The sequence below is a fragment of the Polistes fuscatus genome, unplaced genomic scaffold (genome assembly GCF_010416935.1).
Source record: "Polistes fuscatus isolate 324 unplaced genomic scaffold, CU_Pfus_HIC Scaffold2, whole genome shotgun sequence".
NCBI lineage: Eukaryota > Metazoa > Arthropoda > Insecta > Hymenoptera > Vespidae > Polistes > Polistes fuscatus.
The window spans coordinates 6,563,967-6,576,493 of record NW_025113096.1 but is presented as its reverse complement, the minus strand read 5'-3'; the positions used below and the strand labels follow the sequence as shown (position 1 = coordinate 6,576,493).

The 12,527-nt window shown below is 31.8% G+C and overlaps 1 protein-coding gene across 1 annotated transcript; it reads left to right on the top strand.

The window, feature by feature from the left end:
* Window positions 1–2,050: 2,050 nt before the first annotated feature.
* LOC122517180 lies at window positions 2,051–11,534 on the top strand. The gene is made up of 11 exons (XM_043635601.1): window positions 2,051–2,441; window positions 4,323–4,720; window positions 4,973–5,206; window positions 5,276–5,476; window positions 5,558–5,968; window positions 6,063–6,692; window positions 7,260–7,547; window positions 7,794–8,255; window positions 8,354–8,490; window positions 8,725–8,843; window positions 8,920–11,534. Exons 2-11 carry the CDS (start codon window positions 4,373–4,375, stop codon window positions 10,989–10,991), a joined length of 4,902 nt encoding a protein of 1,633 aa, XP_043491536.1. The 5' UTR covers window positions 2,051–2,441; window positions 4,323–4,372; the 3' UTR covers window positions 10,992–11,534.
* Window positions 11,535–12,527: the final 993 nt, after the last annotated feature.

Here is a 12,527-nt window from a genome sequence, read left to right as displayed (position 1 = left end):
AAGTTGTGGTTGCGCATGCGTATAAGATATCTCCCACTCATGACGTCGCCATTTCATAATTATTCAAAGTGTAATAATTATTTTAAACTAATTAACGATAAATAAAAAATAATTAATTAATAAAAGTTAAGAAGCCGGACAAACAAAAAGTGAGCAATTGTTTGAAAACAAAAAGCAATAGAAAACTTCATTACCTTGCTTAGAAATAAGAAAAAAGTTGTTGTATTTTAAATTATTAATAACTAATTAAATAATTAATTACTAAAGTTAGTAATTATGGATTTTAAATAAACATTTTGTTAGCAATTTAGCGCACTTATTTATTTTTTTTAGCTGTTGGGATTCTATGTCAACTTTTTTGCGGTATATACTTTTATTAATTTCGTTGATATCATTTGCAGTCGATAGTGTAGAAAATTACATAATTGATAAATTCTTAAAATATACTTAAATACTTACACCGCGTTTTTATTTTTATATGAAATAACATTAAATTTGCAAATATTCGATTAATTATAATTAAGAAAAAATATAATTATTTTGTAAATTTAGTAATACTAATCATTAATAAGTTTAAGCGGTAAAAAATGTTTATTTATGATTTTTTGTATGATAAATACCATTAACGAAAATTGACTGTGTTATGATGATTTTTCGATAAATCTTTTTTTTTAATCTCGTATTGATGTATTTACTTATTTACGTATTTAACAGACATAAATGCTGATATATGTGCTAAAAAAATTTGTGAATAATAATTAAATACTTATAATGTGTCCTTTTACGAAATTATAAAACAAATATTCTCTCTCTCCTCTAATAATTAAGAAGAAAAAATAGAAAAAAGAAACTCATAATAATAGATTCAAATTATATTTTTATAATTACTTATTATTTCAAGAATAGTGAAATAAATTAGTTATTATAGAAATATTCAATAGTATATTATTCAAAGTTATCTGGATAATTGTTTTATTTAATTTACGATAATTTCACAAAATTGATATTCAATGCGATGTAAGGAAAGAACAATATGTTTATATATAACATAAAAGATTTTAAAGCGAAAAATAAAATAGTAAAAAATGTAAATAAGAGCATCGTCGCACCTTTCTTTTTAACCCCTTTCTCTCCCTCTCTCTCTCTCTTTTTCTCTCTACCACCATTTCGTGTTTATCAAACTTCCTTTCCCACTTCTTTGGACGCAAGTAACGAGCTTGATGCAAGATAGTAAATAAAAGAAACGATTTCTAAATGGTATAAAAAAATATATATATATATTACTTTTTTTTTAAACATAATCTCTATAAAGTTGAGGGTAATAAATTATCAGGTATATAGGTGGCAGTCTGTAATAGCGATGTAAACAGGAGCCATCGAATGCTCAACAGAAGCAAAAGGAACACGGTCCCGATTATAGAAACCAGAAAGAAGAATTGCAGATGGCGCCTGGTTTGCTACGCTTACAATATTGTGCCATCAGCATCCACGGCGAGTCGATTTGTTCTGCAAGAGAAGTTCTTGTTTTTGAAAGAACATTTCAAGCACTTGTTTACACTTATTATTCCTTTAATTACTCTAGTATTCATTGAATTTAATTTAGATTTAATTATACAAACATAATACTCGTTATTATATTTTAAAAAAAGATAAACACAAAAAAATAATATACATATGAACCTATATTAAATTGCCCATAATATTAAATAGTACACCTCTCCACAGTATGGAGTAACTTAACCTATTAATTTAGCTGTTTATTAAATTAGTATTAAAGAGATCTATATAAACATACCGTTTAATAAATTTTAAAAGTAGACAGTAATATAAACGAAAAATAAAATGTTAATAAGAAAAAAGTAATAGTTATTAGGAGTAGTTTAAATGAATGTGTGTATATAATTGGACTAAATATATATATATATAAATGTAGATATATATTGTCGGTACCATCGAAATCTTGCGAAGAAGAGGTTAAGGGGGACAGAAAGAGAGAGTGAGGTATAAGAGTAGGGGTGGAAAAGAGAGGGAGGAGTGAGAGTGTGCAAGAAAGATAGAGGGAGAGAGTGAAAGAGAGAGGGAGAGAAGAGGAGGGCGGAAAATATAGAGAGAGAAGGGATCCTACGAAGGCACGATACGTCAGCTCGAGCGGGCAGAGTATCGAGTCTTTCGCCGTCGTACATGTACACTGGTATACGTAATTGTGCGAAGACACGATTTCGAAGAGGCTGTTGTTAATTCAGCAGAGGTCTCATCTAGTCTCTCAACATCGGTCGACATCGGTTCAGATCGGTCGACCGGCCGAACCAAACAAGCTATTTTCATTCGGCCGATATAATCGTATGCCGTACTCGTAGCCGTCGATCACCATATCGTTGTCGCTGGAATTGTCACTCGATTGGAAGAAAACTTACTCGAAACGACGACGGACGCGCCGAAAGGTTTGTCTTCCAATTAGCAAATAACACTAAGTCTCCAATGCCAGATCCCTATTGTATTAAATCATTTTATTGTTTAATTATATTTGTTCGTTTACCCATCCTCCATATTTGTGACACCTTCGATATTTGTCCTTTTAAAACTATCCTCTACCCAACATGGACTTCTTCCTTCCTTCTTTCCTTCCTCCCTCCCACCCTTCCTCCCTCCATTCCTTCCTTCCTTCCTTCCTTCCTTCCTTCCTTCCTTCCTTCCTTCCTTCCTTCCTTCCTTCCTTCCTTCCTTCCTTCCTTCCTTCCTTCCTTCCGTTTCATTCATCGAAGATCATCTCTGACACCGGAAGTCAATGGATGTGTTACTACACTCGCCTATATTGACGGAAGTTCTAGTCGCCATTTTATTCAAAGGCTCGTATTTTTTTTTATTTTACATATTTATGCATTAATCGCCATTGCGTATCGAGGAAAAGTCGACGCATCGATAAACGTATTTTTTATTTTTATTATTTACGATCGACTCTATTATAGTTAGATCGTTTAATCGATAAATTCACATTTAAGTTCTTTTGTTTTATATAAAGTTTTAGACTACGGTGGATCTAGAGAAAAAGTAAAAATTTGCTCTATCGAGCGTTTTGACGCCATCAGAAATATTTTTGTATACCTATTCGTTTAAAGTTTGGTGGTCATCTTGATAACACTACCAAACATTTGTACTTTTCTAACAAGAGACGAGTTCGTTAACGATAGAAATTAATTTCCATTGATGTTAAATAATTGATTTTTATCTTATATTTTTTATTAAATAAAATAATATTACATTCAGTAGCTATTTTTTATTTATTTATTTATTTATTTATTTACAATAGTTCTTAGTATGATTTGTATACAACAAACGTTTTATTTTCCAAACGAATATCATGTACGATGAATTTATCGACAAATAATAAAACAATATCGGTACGATATCGTTGAAGTATACAAAAGCATACGTTTGTTATTAGAATTATCTTTCAACAGGAATCTTAATAGATTTATTCGCGTATACGGAAAAAGAATAAAATGGTTCCTTTTACGTCGATGATTCCTTACGTACAAATTGAATTTGCGTTACGTCTGACAACAGAGTAAATTCCTTTATGATTCATGATACAATTTACCTAAGGGAATAAATAAAACGATAATAAGTAATAGTAGAAAGAAAAAGAAGAAGATTTCTAACCGTGACAAGATAATACGGACGTAGTTGTATATACGAATAATATATAAAATGGCGTACGTGGGACTAACGCTAATGATGTATATCCTGCGTGTAAGTCGTCTTTTCATATTCAGAAATATTTCCTTGTTTTAAAAAATACATAATATTATCAAAAAATTCTTCGTTAATCTTCGAGTTTAAAAATAATCAGTTAAGAGTGATATTGGAATAAGTAATCGGTCATAATTTAACATTACAATCGTGGTTAGTCGTATCTTAATATTGAGCCAGATTGTTGACAAGCCAACAAAAGAAATGGCGGCTCATTGGGTTCGATATATTTTACCGGTACTTCCGGAATTGACACCTACGATACACCGTCGATAAGAACATGAGAATCAGTGATTTAGAAATAAATATTATTTTATCAAAAATATATTTTATGATTTTAAAGATATTATTTAAGTATTTATCATTAAATACAAATTTGTGATTTTATGAATGGTCAAATAATTTCAATGAATAGACCGATACTTGATTGAATATTTTCGTGTCTCTTCTCGTAAAATACTTGTTAGAGATGTGGATCTAAGGTAATTTATAACTCCGTGATAATCCTTGTTCATTAGTCATTTTTAATAAACTTTGACGGTAAATCGAATAAATGGTGTTTGCTTCGGTAGATAAAAGGAAACGTCGATGTGTATATGGGAGCGAAAGAAATTCCTTGAAGATGTCAGAAAGACCGCCTCGTTTGCGGGCACTTCGACCTCGACCACAGCAGCAGCAGCAGCAAGTTAAAACGGATATAACGCAGAAGATGATTACCGATTTGGAAGATAATGAAGCGGAAAGTGAAACGAAAAATGATCCTGTTAATAATCAACTCAAGGAAGATAAGAAAATCGGAGAATCTTATAGTAACGATGATCACCAGATGAAAAATCAAAATGTTAATGGCAAATCTTTTTCTACTCTGGAATTATTTAACATGAAAGACATCAATGAAGAAGAATCCTTGAAGGATCAATCGGACTTTAATGTTTATTTGGAGCAAGTGAAAAAGGAACATCAACAAATGGTAAGCACAAATAAATGAAAATTAATGAACATTTGTAGGACATATGAATCTTAAATGCTTTGCTTTCAAGTGTTTAGATTCTTCGTTTGAGTCTTCGTTATTTTATTATATTATAGTAAATTCTGATTGATTTTATCGTAATTACTGAAACAAACAACAAAATTTTTGCATTGACACGCCCATACTTGCTTATTGACATGAAGTTTTATGTATTTAATGTTATTAATATCCTTGTTTTATGAAACTCTAAAGAACAAAAGCGTTCATGATACAAGTGAAAATCAATGTCCTATGTGCCCTTATGATGCACTATCTTCACGTGATCTGGAAACTCATCAACGAGTACATCATTTAAAACGAAAATTCTTTCGTTGTGCTAAGTGCTCTTATGTTACGCATGTGCGAGCACGTTATACAAAGCATGTCAAATATCACTCCATGCCAATGATCAAGTGCGATGCCTGTGATTTTAGTACACCATATAAGGTTTGTTTATTATAATATGTACTACAATAAGCATTAAGAATAATCATCAAATAAATGTGTACGTTTTAGTGGAACTTGGATCGACATACACGTAATCATGGTGGTGGAGGGGCCTTTCAATGTAGAGCATGTAATTTTACCGCTGATATTCGACAAAGTTTAACGGTGCATGAGACCAACCATCACGAGCCTCCAGTAGGTCAATCCAGTCGCAGAAGCAATATGCCATTTGAACGTAAACCACGCAATAGTCCAAAACGTTATAATCAGGTAAAAATTGTTCTAATTGTTTTTTGTTTATATCTTTATAAATAGATTATAAATATTTATAAGTACGAATACTTTCCTTAGGTTGGTGCAAGTGATTTTCGGGAACCTACCAGTGCAACTGGAAATACTACAGCTATTAATCTTGGGGAATCTTTCAATACCGATCAATCAATTGACGATAAGAAAAGTGTACTTGCAGGTGTGGATTGCATTCCTTTAAAATGTGAAGAGAAAGCTTGTCAGTTTGTAACATCTTGGGATTCTGAAATGCAACGTCACTTGGCAGAATGTCACGCGCCAATTGCTTTGAACAAATCAAGAAAACCATTGCCAATGTTAATTCCATTAAATCCAGTGAATAATAAATCTAATACTACATTAAATAGTAATACACCAGCTACATTGTTAAAAGTTCCACGTGTTAGAGTGAGACCTGAACTTGCTCAAATTGCAAGAGATACTGAAATGGCTAAATTGTATGGGAATAAAGAGGTTGGTAATCTAAGTTAGTTGTTAAATAATTACTTACATACATGCAGATGTAAATTATCTTACTCTATAAAACTTTGTTATTTATTATATATAGATAAACTCTAAGAAGAATGTTAATAGCGTAGTAAATGCATTTGAAAGAAAAAATGCCTCCTTTTTTGATAAACTTAAAGAAAAATTATCATCGTCAGTGGCCATGAACAAAGGGATGCCAGAGGTAGCTGTAAGTAACATGATTGATCTGAAATGTTGGTGTACATTTAAAGCTAGTAGCATGGAAGAACTGGCTTCTCACAAACAAACACACCACACTGCTCTCAGTGTATCTGTGGGCATGTCACGTTGTCCTAAGTGCAGGAGACGTTGCAAGAGTACAACTGATCTTGAAGTACACATGCAGTATTGTCAGCAAACAAGCAGAGAATCACCGATTGATAGTAGTTTTGAGAAGGTTACTGAGTGCTCGGAACTTCGCATGACTGCATACAGTAGTGAATATACGTTTCCTTCTCATTTGGAATGGGACACCAGTCTTGGAGGGCACAATTCTTCTGGATCTTCGGTATGGCGTAGATGTAGTTTTTACAAAATAAACTTTTACACGAAACTCATAAGATCTGCTTACATCATTTACATTATCTTTTGTAAGGTATTTTTTGTAAGGTCAAGTATAAAAGCTTTAATGTCAGTAGAATCATATTACAAGCTTATATTTTTTATAATACACTTATGTATATATATGTATGTATATATCTATATATACATATAAGTATATAAATATATATATATATATATATGTGTGTGTGTGTGTTTTATAAAACATGCTGCTGCTGATGAAAAGCTAATATGCTTTAAATCCCTGCATCTAGTCGTAGAAAAGTCAATTTGCCAAAGACAGAGGTACACTGGAGAGGGTATGCCAATTTGACAAATTTATTACATTATGTGTCTTATTTTGGAACATTATTGGATTTTTTCATTCTTTTTTATTTTCGTTACGAAAACAAATTAAATTTAATATAGATTAATAGAAGTTGAGTACGTCATTAGATTCAAATACATTCTCATCTTCATAAAAAATCAATGTTCACATGTGCTATCTATTTGCTCTTAATAATAATAATAATAATAATAATAATAATAATAATAATAATAATAATAATAATAATAATAATAATAATAGAAAAAAAAGAAACGTCTTTATTTACTTCTTTTCATCTATGTATAATAAACAAAATAATAAACAACAATATTCTTTGCTATAGTCAAGAAGTACAATATCTTCTGTTAGGTCGAGGGAACTTCTGCGCATCCAAATGGACGACGAGTATTCAAGTGTCCTCATTGCCCATTTTGGGCATCAACTGCAAGTCGTTTTCATGTGCACATAGTTGGTCATTTAAATAGGAAACCGTTCGAGTGTTCTCTCTGCGCATATCGTTCTAATTGGAGATGGGATATTACAAAGCATATTAAGCTTAAAGCAGCTAAAGATCCGGTGCATTTGACTGCTAGAGTACTTATGACTGATGAAACAGGTCGACGAAATTATTCGAAATATAACAAATACCTTGCACAGGTAAAAGTTATTGTTTCATATACAGACTTATGAATTTTGTCTTTATGTATGTTAAAATAGGTGGCAAAAATAATTCACAAATATACGTATAAATGCAGATATACAAGAATTTATGAATTCGCTATGTCAAAAAACAATGTAAATATAATCAGTATTGCAGATTTTATATTTATATGTTAATTATACTGTTAAACGCATTCAGTTTAAGTGGAATTAATTTATAAAGTATCGAATTTGTTAATTCAGGTTGAGCAACAAGTATGGGATGATCAAAATATGGAGGAAAGAAGTATAGAAGAAGTAAACTTTAGTGAGCCTCCAACCAAGGTGTTAATTCTGAGTAACAAAGATTACTCGCAGACTGCTGAACTTCCTTCTTCCGTTGATTCTAAGTTAATAACAAATGATGACAATCGCAATGAAAACATCATATCTTTAAGACATCCACCTCCGTTGAAAGTTTCCGTTAAAAATCGCGGACAATCTTTGCTTAAAAATAATACCACTAATGTACAAAATTCAAGTATATCTATCTCGAACTCTACAACGGTATCACCAACAAACACTACAACAATAACTATGGATGATAACAAGCGTACTATGTGGAAATGTAAGAAATGTAATTATAAAGATTCTAATAAGGATACAGTTCTGTTGCACGTAAAGTCTCATTATGAAGCCATTGATCAAAATGCCAATGAAGAAAGGGTAAGCATAATTAAGAGTATCTTTTTATATAATTAAGAAATAGTATCAAATTACATATAAGAATGTTTATTTATTTAAAATATGTCGTTTATCAATAGAACATCTATGGCTGTGGAGATTGTCCATTTTCTGCATCAGATACAGTATCTTTATCAATGCATAGAGTGCATCATCGTCCAAATAATAATGCAATATTTAAATGTTATCTTTGTCCATATTATGTTAATACAAAAGCGTAAGTAATTATCTTTTATTTATTTATTTATTCTTTACTCCGCCCCTTTTGAGTTTGGAGGACTCATAAGTAATTTAATCTATTATAAATTTAATGACATATGCAAAGTTTGGCTGAATAATTAGATGACACCCTGTGTCCAAACAAATACATTATTTGGCCGGATCGTTTATTTTGAATTTGATCTTGAACTTGTGTGTGTCTACTTAATTTATAACATTTGTTTGTAATTAGTGAGTTATTGGAACATGCAAGACTTCATGGAGAGGAATTAGCAGTTGTACATCAACAGAATATGGATTTTCGCATGCCTGTTTTAAAGTCCAAGTTACAGACTACAAATTCTGAAGACGGTACGTTGTCTTATCATTTGATTACACTTCGAATTAGCAACAAATGAAATTTCATGAAAACATTTTGATATTGTAGGTGATAATAATATAAAGAAAGAAACTACCATAGAACAAAATATTCCTACTACGTCAAAAAGCAATGGAGCATCCTTATCGAGCGTACCAACAACAAATTCGAATAGAAAAAATCCTGTTCTTTTGGACACCCGTCACCTTCCCGACGCGCCATTGGTGTGGGTAACGAGACCAGACGGTACCTTAATTAAAATGTTAAAATGTCGATACTGTCCATATGTGACTTCTCGTCGTGCGGAAGTTTGCGATCACGAGATGATGCACGTTGATTATCCAAGTCAAGATCCCTTCTTTACTTGTGATAATTGTAGTTACACTAGTGCACATAGAGAAGTGATGAACGCCCACGTGGATATGCATTCGGGTTCTTCAGGTATTGTTCACTGCCTTGTCGATCAAACGCGATCGGATTCACAACAGCTTAATGATTTGTTGGCATTACTTAATCTTACACATATGCCAGCCTTGGGAGCTGAACCGGATCTACGTGATTTGAGATTAGTATATTGTTGTGGTAAATGTCCAGCACGATTTCTCTGTGAAAAAGAATTGAGAATACATCTGCGTTATCATATGACCGAGTTAGCTTACATGTGCCAGTGGTGTTCGTATGCAGCACGCCAGCCAGCTCATCTTATTGCCCATCAGAAAGCACATTCTACAGAATATCAAGAACGTACTAAATATTTGTTAACTTTGCATGGCTATTCTCAAAGATTTCCACCTCCTCCAACTGCATGTGTTGAAGCTAGCGATCAAGAATTCAACGACACTTCTAATAACGTCGCATGGATCGTAATTAAAGTATCTGAAGATTCATCCTATTCAACAAACTCTTCCTCTTTTTCGGGGATGTCTGCTCAACGATCCAACAATCAAGTGTTCACCTGTGCTAAGTGTCCAGCACGATATTTCAAATTAGATGCTTTAGAATACCACATGACTTTACATGGATCTAACAATCGTTTCAAATGTTCCGAATGCGATTACTCATCGAAAACATCGCAAAATTTAATAAAACATCAAGTGGTACATCGAAGGCATAACGAAACCAACGGCATGGCCTCGTCTAACTCTTCCACCTCGACATCTCTACCTGATCCCCAATTCGGTGTATTTATGCGTGGTAATCCTAATTTCGTTTATCCAGGTTATTTACGTAATGGTAGATTAAAGGAAAAACGTTACAAATGTCATAAGTGCCCGTCAGCGTTTGAAAAACGCGAACAGTATAGAGTTCACTTGACGTTGCATGGCGCCAAGCAACGATATCGGTGTGATACTTGTGATTACTCTGTCAAATATTACGCAAATTATATTCAACATTTAAAGAAACATCAGGCTAATGCGGAAGCACAAGCATCTAGACGACGATTAGAGGATGACACTATATCGGTTGACAGCGATGGTATCACCGATCTTTCCATGTCGAACTTTCGTTCTGGTAAAACAATTGGATCTGGTACAGCAGCGGCATCTGTTACGACAATTTCTATGTCAACCATAAATACAATAGCCGGTAGTGGCGGTATAACTTCTGTTTCGACTCCATTGAATTCTATGCACGTTTCCAATCAAGATAAACAGGCATTGATATTAATGCAGAAAAAAGGAATGTTACCGTCATCGAACGAAATTGATATTGAAATAATTCGTTGCCAGAATTGTCCGTTTTCAACAACTGATAAGGAAGCCATGGATGCTCATAAAAGACGTCACGGAATTGAACGGATGACACCATCCTGTCCACACTGCGATTATATTCCTCGAAGGGATGAAAACGTGGGCGAACATATCAGATTGCATTTCACCCGACTATACAAGCCTGAGTCTTATCTTATCATAGAGTTGCTTACTTTAACGATGAGAAAGGTTGCTGTTAACGGGAAAGTAGATCAGAAAAAGAATAATATGGAATTACTTTTTAAAGAGTGCTCCGATGGAAGATTCTTCCCTCTAACAGACGGAAATTCCAGCTCGTTTAACGTTAATGCGTCGCATATTAATAATTGTAAAGAGAAAGTTATAGTAGATCCAAATACGGGAGAAACCAAGCAACGCTTTTTTGTTTAAATTATTTAGATGTAAAGTATGAAAGAAACGCCCATTGTGCCATCTAAATGAACGGTATCTTAAAACATATATAATTATACGGTATCTTTTTCAAATTTCGTATATCTTCTTTTATGAAGGAGAAGAAGAAAAAGAAAAAGAAAAAGAAAAAGAATATAAACCATTTAGCCATATCAAGTATGATCTAAATGATGTAAGAAGCACTCATACGTCGATTTTAAATAACGCTTATGTACTATGCATAAATCTGTGCTAGAATTTTGTTGCAATATAGGCATAATTTTTTAGTTTTAAGCATCATAGTGCTTTTTATAGTTATTTTCTTTTTCTATCTTATAATAGAATATTAAAGTGATATATTCTTTTGTTATAAGCTGATTTGTAAAGTTAATGTATCTATAAAGACGATAATAATAATTGTTATCAATTAAAGACCAATAAACGCTCCATCATCTTTGTAAATATAACAACGATTATGATCTTTAAAATTATGCTAAAAATATACTTGCTAATAAATCGTTATCTTCGATGTAAGAATACGTACATTTTTGTTCTACTTTATTAGCAAAATAAAATATTTTTTTCTTTTTATTTTACATATTTTATTTACAATGTTCAAGCCTTAAATATTAAAGTTTCATTTAAATACGCTTTATAGATAACATTAAAAAGTTGGCATAGAACCTTAACAGTTGAAAAAAATGAATGTGCATTTAATTGCTAGCTATTTGCTAATTCAAAGTCTATAATTGCTAACTTTTTTAATTATTTATTTAATTAGTTATTGATAATTGAAAATCTAAAAACTTTTTTTTTATTTCTAAGTAAAGCAACGTAGTTTGTAACAGCAGAAAAAAATGAATAAGTGCGCTAAATTGCTAACAAAATGTTTTTTTAAAATCCATAATTACTAACTTTATTAATTAATTGTTTAATTAGTTATTAATAATTACAAATGTGGAAACGTCATGAGTGGGAGATTTTTTCAAAGTGCGCTTGCGCCTTGAATTTGTGGTTGCGCATGCGTATAAAATATCCCCCACTCACGACGTTTCCACATTTGTAATTATTAATAACTAATTAAACAATTAATTAATAAAGTTAGTAATTATGGATTTTAAATAAACATTTTGTTAGCAATTTAGCGCACTTATTTATTTTTTTCTGCTGTTGTAAACTACGTTGCTTTACTTAGAAATAAAAAAAATTTTTCACATTTTCCATTATCAATAACTAATTAAATAAATAATTAAACAAGTTAGCAATTATGGATTTTGAATTAGCAAATAGCTAGCAATTAAATGCACATTCATTTTTTTCAACTGTTAAGGTTCTATGCCAACTTTTTAATGCTTAGATAGATTTATATTTTTAATTTTATCGAAGGTATAATATATTTTTATTACCGACATATCGTATGTTTATTGTAAATCTCTTCTTATCCGACATCGATAAATTATTACTTCATCGATAGATGTGTCTATAGTAACAACTGTCATTATAAGATGGCATCATTGTCTTGGAATGGTATAACAG